At 41.7% G+C, this 19,393-nt stretch overlaps 1 protein-coding gene across 1 annotated transcript in view; it reads left to right on the forward strand.

Moving 5' to 3' along the window:
* Nucleotides 1-18,849, forward strand: part of gpc1a (glypican 1a) — a 34,362-nt gene extending 15,513 nt beyond the window's left edge. The window contains exons 2-10 of the mRNA XM_029430328.1: nt 7,150-7,308; nt 8,844-9,061; nt 9,511-9,684; nt 11,325-11,490; nt 12,146-12,279; nt 12,986-13,123; nt 13,349-13,479; nt 15,231-15,406; nt 15,761-18,849. Coding sequence (XP_029286188.1) covers nt 7,150-7,308; nt 8,844-9,061; nt 9,511-9,684; nt 11,325-11,490; nt 12,146-12,279; nt 12,986-13,123; nt 13,349-13,479; nt 15,231-15,406; nt 15,761-15,939 — 1,475 coding nt within the window. The 3' untranslated portion in view covers nt 15,940-18,849. The remainder of the gene's footprint in view (nt 1-7,149; nt 7,309-8,843; nt 9,062-9,510; nt 9,685-11,324; nt 11,491-12,145; nt 12,280-12,985; nt 13,124-13,348; nt 13,480-15,230; nt 15,407-15,760) is intronic.
* The last annotated feature ends 544 nt before the right edge of the window (nt 18,850-19,393 follow it).

The following is a 19,393-nucleotide window of genomic DNA, read 5'->3' on the forward strand; positions in this document are numbered from 1 at the left end:
GCTACAGTAGGTCCAGCTCAATTCATCTCACATCACAAAATGTGTGATATGTCTGCAAACAATTTCCAGTCAATGATGAATGCTGGATCACAATCTGTTTAATTAGTTATGTAGCAAAGATAAACAACTTGTAAAGTTACAAAAATCTTCCCATGAACATTAAACTTTCATTTTACCAGAGGGGAAATACCAACAATCAGTTTGTAGCCAGAATCCAAACTGATAACTATTCCTGTCTCATGATGTCTCATATAAAAACGAGAGGCAATGCACCATAACACTAAAAAAATAAGTAATTCATTAATTATAAGTGCCAGACAGAGATAAACAGACAGCTGCTGTCAATCAATTGCTGCATCAACAACGTCCTATCTTTGATGAAATCTGGGTGTTTCCAAAACTAGAATATTTGACTTGGCTTAATGGATGTTTGTTTGGCTTGATGGGAGTTTGATCTGAGTTTCAATATATTTCTGCTTTAGTTAAAGGTCTCTGAGTTTAGTTTTCCTTATAGATGTTTCTTTGCAACAACAGGCAAGCACATCACCTCTGAAGTACCCGTAAATGCTACACTTCCCGTTACTGAGTGGTTCAGATTGAGCTCTCTGCAGCCCGGCTGGATGGCTTCCTGTCCGCCTGCAGTGCGGCGCAGGGTACCTGTTCACCTGCTTGGCGCACGTGCTGATTGTTGGCTCACTTGTTGAGACGGGCTCAGGTATGTTGGGGCTGCCACAAGGAATGCAGGGAATAAAAAGGAGACAGAGCGGGAGGGTGTGACAGAGAGAAGAAAGTGAGAACCAGATGCCTTTGCTGGAAAAAGGAAATGAATGGCTGAGCAAAGTTGTCTTGATGTGGTCTCCAATGGCGACCTGTCTAAGCTCTTAAACGTCTGCAGGAAAAAAACAAGTTTCGAATTAAATGGATTCACTAATGATTAAGAGCAAAAAATACCTTGCAGCAGAACAAGGTTCTGCAGTTTCTATAATGCAACACTTAGCTCCAGGAGGGCTGTGGGAAACTACGATGTTATACTTGGCACAATATCCAACATTTAATTAATTTATATCCATAGATTACATCGGACGTTTCCACATAATCAATACTGTTGAATTTACCTCACCAGGATTCATGCCAGTCTAACGAGGTGAATAAACTATTCCTTAAATAATAAACAGGCTAATCTGGGTTTAAATGGATTTTGCTTTGACTACATCCTTGACTCAGAGTTTATGGAAAGCAGATTGAGGCCACAAGGTTGTTGGTTTGAGTCCCTGAACTGCTGGTAAAATGTGAGAGGAGAAAAAGAGTGAGCAGTGGTTCAAAAATAGAAGGCTGTGATCGAACTAAGGAGCACTTATGGTTGATTGTGATGATGATTATAATAATATGAAGCAGCATTTTACTGGATAGGAACCCATCTGATCTTTCCTGCATTCATAAATGTTTAAACTATGAGTGGGCAATGATTAGACAAGAGTGTTTTAAATGAGATTAGTTCTCAATGTTTTTTTATGATCATATACATAGACACACATTCACATCAAACTGTCGAACTAAAACCTTTCAGACGTAAACTCAAGACCTTTCAGAAAGCCAAAACAGAGCTGGTGAGGCAGCATGTTTATGACTAAAAAGAGTTATAAATGAATACATTAAAAGTAGAAACAAGCAGCCGAAGAACATAAAGAGCCACCAGGATGAATTGTTATGCAAATTGATGTCCACAGTTCTGGTGCCATGTTTTCTCTGGGTTGTAATGAATTCATTGAATTGAACTCTATTCTGCTCTTTTTTCTTCACAACTCACAAACCGTTTAGGTAAAAGAAATAGTCCTCCTTTAAAAAAGAGACTCACACTACCACACTTCTGGGTGATAGCCCAGAGGGAGTTTATCTTTTCACTGCTGGGTAGAAACTAAAGCTCTGCATATTTATACCTGAGAAACTGAGCTCTTGTAATTCTACTGAACCTTTGTGATGACCCATTTCCGTTTTAGACGTCAGGAGGGAGAACAGTTGATTTGTTCTGGTCTTCCCTTCTTTAAAGGACTCTTTGAATGTTTTAACTTAAATAATGGTTTCCTTTGGAAATGGGCACCAAGGACAGTGTCTAGGCTTGTGTGTATGCCACCCAGGACTTTCCCCATCCAAGTGGCGCCTGATTGAAAAGAGAAGAATAAAGGCAGCTCTGCCTAACCTAGAACTTCAAACTGGGGTATTCGTAAAGAGATGAGTAAGGTCTTTCAGTGGGATAAGATCCAGAGATGCTCCACAAAGGTGATTGGGGTTAGGTGTCCAAGCGGAAATGTTTGAGGTCAGGGGAAAACCTTTGTTAAGGGGATACGACGAGCTCCAGATTTTAGGGTTAGAGTTGGTAGTACTGTAGCTTAAGGTGAGGTTTAAGACGATAATAAAGAAGTGCTTGTCGGACCGTCAAACTGCGTCTAAAACCTCATCTAACATTTTTTACCCTCTCTTTCCAAAACCAACAGCTCAACAGACACTCACTAAACTATGTCTACCACCTTTCATGTTTACCACGAAGGGCAACGCTAGAAACTGTCCAAAAGTGTGTTTCATTATCTACATTTGAACAAATCATCACATCTCCCCACCTCTGTATAATCACAAGCTTTTCACCTCACCTTCGAGTGTGTCCATTTTAATCAGCTATAGACACTTTTTCTACAAACAAGTTTGTTTTAAGCAAAGTGTGGCCTTTAAGATTAGGGATGCATTTCGAAAAGTAAGTGCAAAAAAGTTGAAAATGTTCGAACTCTCAAGGAGATGAGGCTCAGACTGGCTGTCAAACCACATCCTGGAAAATCTATTTATATTGCATTACTGTAGCGTCATGCTTTTCTCATCTGAATGTGGCCTTAGACACTAGGGAATTGATTATGTCAATGAGGGTCCATATATGTCATACTTTGTGTGTGTGTGTGTGTGTGTGTGTGTGTGTGTGTGTGTGTGTGTGTGTGTCTCGGATGTGGACTTAACTAAATATACCCTATGCTAAAGCTTGAAGGAAAAAACAACGCAACAAAATCACCTATAGAAACTGATTTTATTTGACCTAAATCTTTCCTCTGCTGTTTTCACGGCAGCACTTAAAAGCTCTGTTTTGTCTTCAAGGCTTTGCTTCAAAGGAGTTTCCACCATTTTGATAATCTCACTCTCTCACTATGAGCAGATGGTTGCCCAAAGGCTTTCCATTTCCCATCACCAAGTCCTAGAGCAAGGCTCTTATTCCCAGATTCCATGAGATAACTTGCCCTATGTTCTGGTCCTTTAAACTACTGTAATGTATCCGTTTGCATGTATTAGCATGTTGGCAAGCTTGCTTTTTGAACATGTGTTAGTGTGTCACCACTGTGCTTAGTTTCTGTCTTTTCCGAGTGAATTAAGTTTTTATAGCAGGATGCCAGCTGCTTCCATTACCCAGCATCCCAGGAATGCAGTAAAGCATATGTGTCTGCGGTAAACGCCCTGTGTCGTCTAGGTTGGTAAGCAAACCAACAACTAAATGCTAACATTAGCTGCAGCACATGAGCGCACAAAGATGGCGTCTGCTGTCTCTGACCCACATGTGTAACACTGATGGTGTGGTTTTAAACCCCAGCAGAGGAATCTCTCCTCATTCTGTGTAGCCCTGTCAGACGTTTTCAGAGAGATGACATGGTCAAAGAAAATTACGTTGATTGATACCTCGGATCTCTGCTGTGTCCTCTCCTCTCCTCTCCTCTCCTCTCCTCTCCCCCCTAGCTTATGGTGCTCCATTTTTGTGGAGAATGTGTCAGAGATGTATGTCAGTAAGTCAAGCTGAAATTTGAAACATAATCTATAAAGATACTGCGGCTATTGATCAAGTCATTTCTTGAAGCCTCTGGGTAGGCGTTTTCCACAACTTTTTAGGACTGGTGTTGCAACGAGAAGTGCCAAGGCTGGATTACCAACCAGGCCCCGGACTCTTAGGGCTCCATATTCACGGTTTGTCAGTTGGATTTGTTTAATCATTAGATGTTTGGACCTCGACTCGGTTCCCGGATTGTCTACCTGCCTTCTGGAGAGCCCGTGTGCTATTAGAGTATGATCCTAGTTTTTGGTTTTACTTCTGTTTTTACTAAGATTGTGGTTGTTTTTGTGTTTTATTACTCATTTAATTTACCTCTATGAGTCCCTATGTTGCTTGTTTTGTGATTCTAATGTTTGATGTGGCTGAGATTCCACTCCAAAATACTTCACCTTCGTCTTGCAAAGCTAGTTATTAAGTTATTAAATTCAAACTTTGAAGATGAACTAGCAGAAGACTCTTGGGGTGTTTTTCAATCTGCCAACATAACGTCATTATAAATGCCCAGAAATATTTGTTGGGATTCTGTGAATCAATTCAGAAGATCAGAAGTATGATTCTTATTTGATTCTTATTTGATTCTTATTTGATTCTTATTTGAATTTGAGTATGAATCTTTTTGCTGATTATGATTTTGACCTCTGATGTTGACAATAGCAGTCACTGATGAGGAGGTGATGCAGTAGTTCTCTCTTGAAATTAGATTGCAAGGATTGTTGTTTGAAAATTCACAGTTCAAGTGTGAGGACGCCGTTACATTTTTTAAGCTTTAAGCTTTTTGTAACTTTCAAAAATCAGGAGTGAATCATCTCCTCTCAGACTGACTGGCCTGCACTTGACACTTGAGGATTACTAAAGTGACGGGAATATTAAATAAGCATGGTGGTTGATCTTTGGAGTGAGTGTATGTGTGTGCGTGAAGGTTCAACTCCAGCTCCAAACCTCTAATAGTTCTCTTCCACTTTTGCTCTTGTATTAAAGCAAAAAAGACGTCTTAAAATATCTCAAAAAGGGATGTGAGGAAAGAAGAAGGGTGGTACATAAACAGCTATTTCCTGTACTATGCCTGCCAGTCTCTCTGTCTCACACACACACACACACACACACACACTCACACACACACATGCCAGCCAGGGCCAATGAAAGATTCATGGAGGAGTGATGATTAAGGTGTCTCCTCTTCTGCTCCACTTACCCTGGCGGACAAATTCTGCCCCCGAACCCACACAGACATACAGACACACATAGACACACACACACACACACACACACACACACACACACACACAGACAGACACTCACACACACACACACACACACACACACACACACACACACACACACACACACACACACACACAGACAGACACTCTCACACACACACACACACACACACACACACACACACACACACACACACACACACACACACACACACACACACACTAAACCAGGACCTGTAAGAAGAAGGAGAGCAGTGATGCACACAGCTGTGGGGTACTTACTCACCTTTAACCTTTCCAGGCGTAGGCGTGCACACACACACACACACACACACACACACACACACACACACACACACACACACAGACTCACATCCAGTCTGTCAAGAGACTGCTTTCTAGGCTGTCTGGTAGACTCTGTAAGTGTGTGTGTGTGTGTGTGTGTGTGTGTCTTTGTGTGTGTGTGTGTGTGTGTGTGTGTGTGTGTGTGTGTGTGTGTGTGTGAGTGTGTGTGTGTGGGAGTGTTTTCGAGCCTCCTATTCTACATTTTTATATTTTCAAGAGTAGGGCACAGCTTCAGGTTGAGTGTGTCATGATCAGGGTTGAGTTATTGGCTCGAGGGTAAGAAGAGGCAAAAAACAATCGTAGTATTCTATTACTTATTATGCTTCTACTTTTGATTACGTGTTGTTGCCAATACATCGTACGACTTTACCTTCATCACTGGAGAGGGGACCGGAAATGAGTGATAACATGCAGCAAATATCTTCAGCCGGATACAAACAAGTGAATTAAACACTAACAGGCTTTAATTGCAAAATAAGTTTATTAATTAAAGGAATAGGAATACTGTGAATTTCTATTTAGTGACTATCAGTGTACCCGCATGCTGTCCCGACACAATGCATAAACACAAACATGCAGGTACAGAACATACAGTACACTGTACGTGAGTATAGAAAAGACAAACAGCTGAAAAACAAAGACCGTGTGCTATATATAGATCAAGTGTACTGTATTAACTGTACAGAGTGCTTTTCTGGTCAGTAACTATATATAAAAGGATTCCCATTAATGATTAATGGGGTGGTGTGTTAGGCACTCCAATTCTTTGCTTAAGCAAAAGCAAAGCCACATTGGGAAAAACACTCTTGTCCTGCATTTAACTGTAATTAAGTATTAGTAAATCAATGTATACTAGTATCCATAGTTGAAGTACTTAAAGTACAGTAAACTGGTTCCTCTCAAAGTGATTAATTATTTACAAATGAAAACATAAGCAATGCGTTGTAAAAGTGTCTGATTGCTTCATTGTTACATTTTGATTCAGTAATCTGTCATATACAAATCTCATAACTCCAATATTTGGAAATGTTATGCTTTCAGATCAGTTGAAGAATTACACATTTACAGCAGTGGTTCCCGACTTGGACATTCAGGACCAGCTAAAGAGTTCACAAGTTAAATCTGAGGGATCACAAGGTGTTTAACAGGATAGGAAAGCACTAAAACAAAAAGCACTGCTGCAGACAATGTCTATTTATCTTTTATCCAATCTTTATTTTGTGTGAATTAGCGTATAATTTGAGGCCTCTAAAAAATACACAAACAAAATAAAATTCCCTCTTTGGTTCAACTAGTCACAACCAGAAACTTGTCACGAAGGGTCGTAATAAGATATTATTTTGTTTTAAGTGGTCAAGAGCCAAAAAAGTTAAAGTAAAGTCAATTCAGTGATTCAGACACGTTTTCCTTCATCCTCTGGGAACCACAGATGTCTGTACTGAATTTCATGGCAGTTAGTCAAACAGTTTTTGAGATATTTCAGTCTGGATCAAAGTGACCACCATTGCCATAGATACATAGAGCCATGCCAGTGTTAATAATATCAAATACACACCTGCATTCACAACTACTTGGTCTTTAATTTCCATTTATTTAAGCCTGGTCTTGATTAGGTGGGAAATGTGCACGTTAAAGAGCTGAAACATAGAGTGATTCAAATATGTAACAAAACAATTAATTATTAATTAATGAATTAACTCTGACTCTGTGTCTTCCCCACCTTGCCAGGTGAACATCTGAGCATGTGTCCTCAGGGTCCGACTTGTTGTACCACCACCATGGAGGAGAACCTGGCCGGCCTGAGTGCCCGAGAAACCGAGGGTCTAATCAGAGAGGCCGGCAGGTCGCTGCAGTCTGCCTTCAACGCTCTCCACAGGAGCTTCGACAGTAAGTAGAATGTGTGTGAGTGTGTGTGTGTGTGTGTGTGTGTGTGTGTGTGTGTGTGTGTGTGTGTGTGTGTGTGTGTGTGTGTGTGTGTGTGTCTGTGTGTTTGCAGGATAGATGCTCATTACTGGCTGAGCTCAATACCGAAGCTTCAACAGTGGGCCCAGAGGAGTATGACATTAGTATGTTGAGTATTTGTGAATTTGTGTTTGGTACAAGTTCCAACTGTGCTTAGTTCTCAATACTGCCACTTCAAAAGTGATGGTGTGTGTGTGTGTGTGTGTGTGTGTGTGTGTGTGTGTGTGTGTGTGTGTGTGTGTGTGTGTGTGTGTGTGTGTGTGTGTGTGGGAGGATGTGTTTGTGTCCTGTGCGTCAAGGGGACCCCTGACTGGGTGTTATAATGAGAGCGGAGTCAGCCAGACACAATGAAACGTGATAAGCCGATCCCCTGATCTCGAAGGGGCACACACACACGCACACACACACACAGAGGGGTTTCCCCTGGGGCAGTGGCTGGTTCAGCTAATGAGCAGTTGACCCACTGAGGAGCCGAGGCTGCAGATCGCTGCACATCAGAGAAAGAGAGGGATGAAGCGTGGAGGAAAAGAAGGAGAGACTGAGGAGTGCCACTGCTAACAATAGGGAGACAGACGAGTGCAGCAAGTGAGAAATGTGTCATTAGTGGAGTAGAAACAGGGACTCAAAATAAAAAATGGAAGAATAAGAAGAGAAAAAAAAGAGCAGGAGGAGGACTAGTCAGAGGAGGAGGTCAGTTCTATTAGTTTCAAGGCAGTAGGCCACCTCAGTAGCAGTAATGTGTCCGCCCATCTGGTTGTGGTTAGGACAGGCTGGCACTGGTCCATAGCCTTTGAAGCAGGAGGGAAAAGCCCAGACCAATATACTGCAGAGACAGCGAGCTGACTCCCTTATTCTTTCTGTTTGACCTCCCTGTCGCTTTGTATCCATCTGGCTGCAAAGAAAAATGTTCAATAAATGGGAAACATTTAAACTTCAGGGCATCCAAAGCCATTGTCCATAGATACGATCTAATTCCTTATTTATTATTTATTCTTCATAAGTATGTAATACCAGTTATTGGGTAATTGGGTAACAAACATACAGAGAATTATCTCCCAACTCTACCATTCCTTTCAGAGTTTAAATTTGGTTTTACAACCAGCAACTTCACTGATTTGGTTCAGTCTCTCCGAGTGATGCAGCTCTAAAAAAAAAGAAACTGTATGCTACCTGCCCAGCAATAAACAGTGCTTTAAACAATGTTAGCTACTACCTGGTGAACATAGTGGAACCAGCTAAAGAGCCAGATATTTTTCTTATGAGGTTGAATATTGGATATATATTAGTCAGGTTGACAGATATACAACCCCAAATGTGTCTCAGTTTACCCAGCTCATCTCTATCGTTGTTGTTTTCTTTCTCCTCCCTCCTTCTCCTTATTTCTCTGCTTGTCAACACTTTCTCCTTCTATCTTTCCTTTGTCTATTGCCCTTGTTTTTCTCTCTTCTCTCCGCCTCCAGCCTATTTTACTGAACTGCACGGTCGCTCTGAGCGCTCCCTCCAGGAGGTGTTGTCCCCACTCGGCCCCCTGTACTCCCAGAACACTCGTCTCTTCGGAGATCTCTACACCGACCTGCGTCAGTACTACCGGGGCTCCGCTCTCAACCTGGACGAGACCCTGTCTGAGTTCTGGTCCCGCCTACTGGAGCGCACCTTTAAAATCTCCACTCCCACAGATGTGAGTAAACAAGTTAAAACTAGAAGACTTTATGCCACATTTTGAATGAGAGACTGGCGTACAGAATAATAAAAACATAATAATAAGATAGTAAAGCAGAAACCAGAGCACCAGAGTAGATGCTCGGCCACATTATGACAGTCTCAGTTGGATTTTTTATTGTACTCAATGACAAATCATGAATTACAGCAAAAGATATTTGAATGGAAATGCTTGAAATCTTAATAGTTCTCCTGATCCATTCAGCTGCTCACTGAATTGCCTCTCTTCAATTTCATAGAATAACCATTTGCAAAATCTGATCATGTAATCCCATGTAATGTCTGGGAGTCTGGCCTTGGACCTTTGTTGCATGTCTATAATGCACACTATCTAATAATGGAAAAACAGGCACAAACTAAATACTAGGAACAACATACTTCTCCTACATTTTTCCACTTGTCTTGCAGGTCAACCTTTCAGAGGACTACCTTGAATGTGTTGCTAAGCAACAGGAGACGCTGCGGCCATTTGGAGACGTCCCGCGGGACATGAAGGTGAAGCTGATCCGTGCTTTTGTCACAGCCAGGTCGTTTGTCCAGGGGCTGATTGTCAGCGGAGAGGTGGTCAGGAAGGTTTCACAGGTGAGTTTGTGTGCGTGCGTGTGTGTGCGTGTGTGTGTGTGTGTGTGTGTGTCTGTGTGTCTGTGTATATGAGACGTAAGGAGAGACACAGTGAGCCAGACAGGGAGAGACCGAATGAGTTGTTGGTGTGAGAGTTCAAGAGAGAGTTTGTGTCTTAGTGAGAGAAAATCTGTGTGTGTGTGTGTGTGTGCGTGCGTGTGTGTGTGTGTGTGTGTTTGTGTGCGTGTGTGTGCGCGTGTGTGCGTGCGTGCGTGCGCGTGTGTGCGTGCGTGTGTGTGTGCATGTGCGTGTGTGTGTGTGCGTGCTTGCGTGTGTGTGTGTGTGTGTGTGTGTGCATGTGCGTGTGTGCGTGCGCGTGTGTGCATGTGCGTGTGCGTGTGTGCGTGCTTGCGTGTGTGTGTGTGTGTGCGTGTGCATGTGCGTGTGTCCCCACTAGGCTTCGTCCCAGGAAAGCAGATATGATGGATGCTTGGTTGTCACACCCTAACTGTCAGAGAAAAACGTCTCCACCCTAAAAAATGAAAAGAAAAAAATCATCAGAAATTAAGCGTCAGACTGCCATCAGAGCAAAGCTCTCATCAAATTCTGGGCGTGAGGATGTTTTTTCAGTGCTTGATGCAGTTTTTTCCCAACAGTCTGTGTGACTGTGTGATTGTTCTTTATATATATATATATATATATATATATATATATATATATATATATATATATATATATATATTGTTTTTAAAAGGTTATTGTTAATATTTAATGTAGTTTATATGGTCACAAAAAACACTTTTTACACCCTTCTTTCTCCCTTCTTGCCAGTGATTTTTCATATTGTAACTCACATATTCAGTACTTTACATCACAGATAATCTTTTAGAAAAAATCTGCCGTGTTTTAGAAATGTGAATGTATTTTTCCTTACATTTCCAGGAATAAATTAGCATCTATTCAAATCAAATTGATAACAATAATTAGAGCACTTTCTTGAAACTAACTTGAGTTGTGTAATGTAAACATCATGTCTATTCATGTTTGTCAAAGCTACATTATGGTAATGAGTGCAGACTTTTTATATCAGCACTTAAACCACATTACCACACAGCGATAATGTAACACTGACACAAATTAATGCAGGCTTGATGCTGACAGTGATGGATTATATACAACTCGAGTCTGTGGACTGACTGCACAGAAATAAATGCATGAAGGCCAGTGGGAAGATGCATCCAAATATCTAAAACTGCAAAAATGTAGTTGAAATCTTGGAAATTGTGGTCCCTAACTGCCACCCTTTTCGGAGGTGTCCCTCCATCACATCTGTGCAGGATAGTAAACAAATAAGTCCACTGTGGAACTTGCGTAATCTGAAGCAGACAGTTAAACAGAAAACGTGTACTGTATAGAGATAAGAAGGGCCATCACTGCTTTCTTGTTCAGGTTGTGTCCTTTATAATGTTACAATACTGCCCTCTGCTGTTCATCCTCTTCCTTGAGCTCTTTGTAAACTGCATTTCTTACAACAATGCATTAAAGAGCGAAAGGAAGAAACAGGGCCGTAGTATAAACATACTTTTGCAAAATAAAATGTCCTTCTTTCACTACTCGCCCTGAGGTTTGTGTTGCTAACTGTCCTGTCGAAACCTCCCCAGGTTCATCTGAGTCCAGAGTGCACGAAGGCCCTGATGAAGCTGGTTTACTGCCCACACTGTCGTGGCACGGCTTCCGTCAAACCCTGCTCCAACTACTGTTCCAATGTCATGAAGGGCTGCCTGGCCAACCAAGCAGACCTGGACACCGAGTGGCAGAATCTTATAGGTGCGATTCAGACCTTAAAGGGATAGTTTGGATGTTTTGAACTGGGGTTGTGCGTGATAGCTAGTGACAGGAGTATCAGCATGGAAGAAAAGAAATGTGCTGCTGCGGACGGGAGCAGCAGCAAAAAAGGAACATTCTAAAACGTTGCTTACTTTGGACTGAAGTCACACAATAACACAAAGACAGTAACCTTATCGAGGCAGCCGTAGACCAGCAAATCATGTGTTCTGCGAGGTAAATGTTTTTTAAGTGGCTTTGACAAGGTTTTAAGGTGTCTAAAATATGCTGCAGCCCTCATCCACATCAGTATACTGCTTTGCTTCCGTGCAGGTACTGCCTCTCTGCTTCTCCAAACCATGGCGTGCCGACTTCATCTACTATTTATGTACATCATACAACTCCACTTCAAACTATTCAAACTTTCCCTTTATTGTAAGACATCGAATAGTAAAGCTAGATAATCCAGATGTACTTATTAGAGTGGATCATTGGAACAGACATCGGGCCTCATGCAAAGAACCACTTGCACTAAGCAGATTTGTTCTTGTTCACTTGGTGAATGCACTGGTAAACTGGGATTGTGTGGTTTGGGAGCAAATCAGGTTTTGTGCCCCAAAAAACTGGCTCTGAGTTTCTTCTTCTTTGCTCCATTCAGACACCATGATCCAGGTGGCCTCCAGTTTCAGCACAGAGCCCAGTCTCGATGTGGTTCTCTCCTCCATCCCTGCGCGAATCTATGAGGCTGTTCACTTCCTCCAGGAAAAAAACATGGACACATTCACAGCAAAGGTATGACGCCTCACTTTGTCTCGTCACTTACTAAAATTCCCTTTTTATCTTCAGTCAAATGCCAGTTTACGTCTGCAATCCTGCACACTTAATTTGTGAAACCTTTCACATTTTTATCAGATTGTACCCAGGTCAAATATTATTAAGGAGTGTGCAAAATTAAAATGACAATCCTCAAGGAGTGCTTACCTTGAGGATACTGAGGGTAGAGATCCAGCAGCAACAACCTCTCTCAACTAAATTTTATTGGTTTTATAGATTTATCCTTCAAATAAGGCCAGGCAGCATTATTAAATTGCAAGGCTCCTATAATTTAACCTAAGTATATATCAGTGTCAAATGTATTGGACCAGTAGTGAGTGCTGCTATGAACACTCTTGGCCTTGTTTTCAATGCCAAGCTGTTATATTCTTATATTTTGTTAAGTGCAATTTCTTCAGGGTCTGTGTATGTCTGTGATCAAACATGCTCACAGTTACAAACACTTGTCTGCAGCGACATCTAGTGGATCGTTTTAGTTCTCACAGAATGTTGCAATACAGACTAAACAGTGTTTTCTAAAGCTGTATCATTTTATATATAAAACTTCATAGTTCACAGCTTCCAGTGCGTCTGTGTGTTTGTGTTGATGTGTGTGTGTGTGTGTGTGTGTGTGTGTGTGTGTGTGTGTGTGTGTGTGTGTGTGTGTGTGTGTGTGTGTGTGTAGGTGTACAAGACATGTGGAACTCCAGGTGAACCAGGAACAGGAAGTCCCACTCTTCACGAGCAGAGGAAGAAGAGCGGCTCCCTGACCGCATCCGAGTACAAACCCTCTCCAACCGCTGGGCTCAGACTGGAGATGCAGGTGTGTGCATGTGCATGTATCATGCATGTTTACATATGTCTAACTCTGTGGATGGGAACATATTATTTTAAACGCTCAAGAGTGTACATGTGACATGTTTACATGTTTAAGGGTATTAAATGTACATTGTAAACGCATTATGACTTTATTATTATGACTAACTATAAGATTTGGGATTTGAGACTCACCTTTTACATGTAAAAACATTTTCTTCTGTGTCTTCAGGTGTCAGATCTGTCCAGTAAGTTGAGGGAGATGCGGCAGTACTGGACTCAGCTCCCTGCGGCACTATGCAGCAAAATGGCAGCAGGAGGCGCCAATCAGGATAAATGCTGGAATGGCATTACTAAAGCCAGGTGAGGAAGAAAACCTGCTCTAGGGAAACATTGCCGGTCACTGACCTAACACAAGCTTGTTTATATTGGACTGTGACTTCACAAACTACCACCAGCCTACCTGCTCTCCAAGCTTCAAAATGCCCCTCAAATGTCAAAATATGGTCCGATCATCATTCAACAATGACATATTTATTTGGTTTGCTTTAACATTTGTTTTCGGCAATCCATTTCTTCTAGTAGTTTATTCTCATATTTTAGTGTGTCCGTGATGTCCAATACATTTCTGTCCGCTTCAGAAGAGCTTTGTGATGCCTCATGTGTGCCTTCATTCCTGCATTTTATGTATTTCTGATTTCAAATCCTTCAACCCGTTGTTGTTAGCATTGTTCCTGCAACAAAGCTTTTAAACCAACAACTCCTCCATGCTCCCTTAGAAAACTGGATTGTAGAGAGCTGAACAAAACGCTTTCAAGGTTCGTAATCTGTTCAGCACAAGTTTAATTCATGGAGCACGAAAACAAGATACATTACAGAAAGAAAACTTGTGTTCCTTAGCACTTACATGATAAAAGAGACTTCTGAGGTAAGGAATATAAGCAAGGAGAGGAGGCACGACTAGCTTTTGAATAAGTATCTATGATCCAGGCCAGTTCTCATGGCGTTGGAGGCCATTTGTATCCTTTGTGTCATAACAAAAGATGTGAGAAGCTATTTTCTCTTAGACAAACTGTAAAATGTAATTAGTGAGCCTTCATTGACTTGTGCTGAACAGATTGTACGAAATATACTGTGTGTGTGTGTGGGTGTGTGTGTGTGTGGGTGTGTGTGTGTGTGTGTGTGGGGGTGTGTGTGTGTGTGTGTGTGTGTGTGTGTGGGTGTGGGGGGGGGGTGTGTGTGTGTGTGTGTGTGTGTGTGTGGGTGTGTGTGTGTGTGTATGTGTGTGTGTGTGTGTGGTGTGTGTGTGTGTGTGTGTGTGTGTGTATGTGTGTGTGTGTGGGTGTGTGTGTGTGTGTGTGTGTGTTGTGTGTGTGTGTGTGTGTGTGTGTGTGTGTGTGTGTGTGTGTGTGTGGGTGTGTGTGTGTGTGTGTGTGTGTGTGTGTGTGTGTGTGGTGTGTGTGGGTGTGTGTGTGTGTGTGTGTGTGTGTGTTGTGTGTGTGTGTGTTGTGTGTGTGTGTGTGTGTGTGTGTGTGTGTGTGTGTGTTCTCATGAGCTCCCATACAGGGTTGGAAATGGGTCACAAAGAAATCCGAGAAAAGCCTTGAAGTATATGAATCTCTGACTGTGTGTGACAGATTAATATGAAATTTGCGTGGGGCAGAGAGTGAATTATTACTGTTTGAAACTGTACAGCAGCATCTCACGGATTTCTTGAGAGCATAATAAATGACACACAGAAAATTATAACTCTGATAAATAGTGGAATATAGCATTGGAGTAGATAGGTTAAATTGGGTAATTTTCATCGAAGCAGCTGCAAGAATATAAATCAAATCCCACCACTTAACACATGGTGCGTGTGTGTGTGTGTGTGTGTCTGTGTGTGTGTGTGTGTGTGTGTGTGTGTGTGCGTGTGTGTGTGTGTCTGTGTGTGTGTGTGTGTGTGTGTGTGTGTGTGTGTGTGTGTGTGTGTGTGTGCGTGTGTGTGTGTGTCTGTGTGTGTGTGTGTGTGTGTGTCCTTATACTCATACTGATTAATTTTTTTATGCACCAGAACTGCCCTAATGATGTTGCCACACATTGTTCCCCTATCCCCGCTCTCCTCCAATCAGGTACCTTCCAGAGGTGATGGGTGACGGCTTGGCCAATCAGATCAACAACCCAGAAGTGGAGCTTGACATCACAAAGCCAGACATGACCATCCGGCAGCAGATCATGCAACTCAAAATCATGAGCAACAGGCTGAAAAACGCACTGGATGGCAACGACGTGGACTTCCAGGATGCAAGTGGGTCCCTTTCTAATATTTGTACTCCAGTGGTAATATCTTTGACATGACTCACCTTGTACTATCTTTTATGTTTCTGCCTTTGATGAAGTTATTTAATAGTGCGGTTCCCTTTGTTAAACCAGATCAAGTTCTCCCAACTAACAACAAATACACTTCAATTAAAACATTGATTCCTGAAGGTCAAATTGTCCCCACTCAGTAATGACCACTTAGTTATAACTGACACGTGATCACGACATCAGGTGCAATTAATGAGGAAATCTCATCTGCTTCTCATCCCTTTAAAAGTTAAGTAATAAACTATTTCACATTAAAAATGTGCTTTCCATCTCTCTCTAATGACCTGCCCAGGTGATGACATCAGCGGCTCAGGAAGCGGGATGTGCGTCGGTGGTCAGTGTCGGAACAGACCACGATTGTACGACTTCTCACCAGACAGCAACCGAGCCAGAGGCGCAGCCACGTCTCAAACCCGCCTCTGTGGACTCCTGCTCCTGTTCCCATTGGCCATCCTGCTGCTTCAGCGATGATGGACCGCCGCTGCCTCCAGTCAGACTCAGAAGTCTAGATGAAGGCTGAACCAAGGGATGAACAAGACATTTCGGGGAATGAATGGACAACATTTTCTTTGACCAAGAGGAGCAACAATTGACAGTGACAATATTCTTTATTTAGTTTTTGCTCAGTTTAAATGTCTTAGTTTGGGTGTGATTCAGTTTGTTGAGCTGGTTTCAATGGATTGTTGGAAGAAGAAGATAAGGAAGGTGAAGAGGACGAAGAGAATGATGTCTGTTGATGATGAAGATAATGATGGGGATATTGATAAGGATTTATTGACACTCTATCAGGTCCATTTAGCTCCAGTTTCCAGTCAGCAGGCGGCAGAGCTCAGAGAAAAAAAGAATTTGTGCCCCCATATGTGGTGCGTTCAACAAGGTTTTTGTTCTTTTTATTTCATTTTGTAAGTCGAGTCAAGGTTGTCTTACCTTAACAAACATTGTGTAAGTTGTAAATGTTTGCGTACATTAGCTAAAAGACTGGCACCATATTGAGCCATGAATGTACAGTATAATACTTTATTGGCAATGAGTCCCCCCATTATCTGTGATGTAGTCGTCCAGATGTGTTGGTGTGTGTTGGCATAAACATTAACATTCAGTAAGATTTGTTTGAAATATTGCAGATCAATTATCACACTCCTGAAATGTATGAAATGTTGTGATTGTGATTTTACCTCACTTTTACTGTACACCCAAACATTTCAAAGGGAAAAAGGAAATGACCGTAAGAAGAAAAAACTCATCCCCTTTAAGAAGAAATAAGCAGTCTCATCAAAGCACGAGTAAACAAGCACAGACGCGCAGTTTTGCCAAAGTCCTGTAATGTTTTCCTGCAATGAAGACAGAAATCTGAAGAGAAAATATTTCATGACGCAGTAATGCTACAAAGGACTCCTTGTTGAACGCACACCTGCGTTAGTAACTTTTAATGAAGTCTTAGAAGCAACACAGTGGAGATATACAGTAGGTCAAACCAAAGCACTTATTACACTTTTTTACATTTTTTTGACAGCCCCGAGTACGTTGAGCATTTGTGACGAACCTTTCACCAGGTTTTATGACTGCATATGTTTAAGAGGAGAAAAAAAGCATCACAAAGAAAACATGTTTTGTTCATATAGTACAGGATATTTGCAGAATATTGACAACATGTATACATTTGCCTGGTGATACATCATTTACTCGGCATGCCTTTCTTCAGTCTACACTACTATACTGGTACATAAGAGACTCTTGATTCACACAAGTCTCTTGCACATACATACATTTACACACACTGGGGTTGTGTATTAGGCTGTATTTAATCACACATTTCATTCATTAAACTCTGTTTGATTGTAGTAGTGGATTTTGCCATGAACATTTTGACTTGATTATTATTGATTAGCATCCGTTAATAAGAAGCTACATCTTTATTGAAAGGGGCAAAAAAAGCCGCAGGATGTCGTAGGGATGTCGTAGGGATGTAATCAGTTTGGGATTGGGGGCTAAACATTTGTAACAGAAAGACTACATTATAAAGTGGGAATTTTTGAAGATGTGGGTTTTTATCAAGCAGGGAAGGTCAAGCTAAGTTATTGAGTTGCATTACGGCAAATATAGCATCCAGTGTTTATGGAGTTTGACCCGTACTATGGGCTAAAAGTCAGGATCTCTCGGCTTCAATTTTGACCATTTTTAGCCTCGCCAGAGGAATGTCTGTCAGTTGGTACACCATTTTGGTACAAACACAACTATCTCAACAACTGTTGGAAAGATTTCCATAGAATTTCATACATACATTCGTGTCTTCAGAGGATGAACCCCAAAGACTTTGTTGATGCCTTGACTTTTCCTGTAGCACCACAATGAGGTTGACTTTTGTGGTTTTGAGTGAAATGTCTCAACAACTATTGGCTGGATTGCCATTAAATGTGGTACACACACTAATGTTCCCCACAGGAATGAACACATTGCTGATCGCTGAAATCCATTGCCATCAACAGGTGAAACATTTAATGTATCCAATACCTTGGTTTATAACCAAATACCTGCAAAACTAATGGCTTTCCCATCAGCCTCAACTGTTTAAACGTAAGGTCAACTTAAATGGTAAACATGGTAAACATGCCAACTACATCATTCAGTATGTTATTATGCTGATGTTCACATTTAGCTCAAAGCTCCACGGTGCCCAAGTACAGCCTCACAGAGCATGGCTTTGTGTTTAAAAGTCTCCTACAAGTCTTTATGGAAGTGCAAAACTAAATCACTGGAGAATCCCTTTAAGGCCTCTCTTAGTCATCTGATACAACATTTCAAGCTTGTATCCATTCATTAGCCACAGAGATATGACCAAGCACCAGTTGCTCTCGTCTTCACATTGTCTGTGCCTGATGCTCTGTGGACACCAGATTTTGCCATGACTCAGTCCCTAATTGTGCTTGTTTTTAAGAAAAACTCAACTCGCCAGCTGCACTACAGCTACAAATAAACATATAACTCATTGTAACAGGCGCTGACAAGCCTCATGTGTCCCTGCTGGACAAAAGCGGGGGCCACGTGTTGTGTGTGAGGAGGACAATCTCGCACCAGTCAGGGGGTTTGGAGTTAATGAATGATTTACTTTCCTGATACCGTACAACAGAATGAAGCCGAGTGGGAGGCACATACACAAATATTTCACTGCACGTTTCTGTCTTTAAATGATGGAAAAGTCTTAAATGTTTGAGTGTACAGGGCTTACTTTTAATTTCTCAACATCAGTATCTTATCTGTGACTGAGCGAACCCGATGTGAACATCCGTCTGAATTGACCCTGTTCTCTACTTCATGTGTCTTTTCTGAAATGTGTCTTGTCCTGTAATTGTGAATGATGTGGAAGTAAAGGTATAATCTGAACTGAGTTTTACTGAGAAGTGGGAGGACACGTGTAGCAGCCACAGTGTGTCACACTGTTGATTTTACTTGTCTAGACAAGATTTATCGACGCTGAGCACTCAGATCTGAGCGGTCTGTCCATGATCACCGTTTTGAGTCCCCCAGGTGAGAGTTACCTCTGAACAAAAGGTGCCACAACTCTTGCTGCACAAATTACAGGAATGTAACGTAACTCTGGAGACTTAAACTTAAACATAATCGTTCTGCTCATGTGGTCTAGAATCAATCTTTGCGCCTACACCTGTGGTTTGAAAAGAAACAGACTTGGAGCTAATGCGTTTTATTGATATCCGGCTGCTTTTCCGAAACAATTTCCAATGCCTCCGACTGCTGGCTTTAAGATAAGAAGCACTCTCTTTGTCTGCTTTTCACTGACGCACAGACATATACACAACTCTTTAAGATACTCGTCAACGTGTACAAGGATGCAAGAGACACCGAATAAAGGGGATTGATGTAGTGTTGCATGAAGCAGTGTCATGAAAGCTCATGAAATGTCATTTCT

This window comes from Cottoperca gobio, chromosome 4 (genome assembly GCF_900634415.1).
Source record: "Cottoperca gobio chromosome 4, fCotGob3.1, whole genome shotgun sequence".
NCBI lineage: Eukaryota > Metazoa > Chordata > Actinopteri > Perciformes > Bovichtidae > Cottoperca > Cottoperca gobio.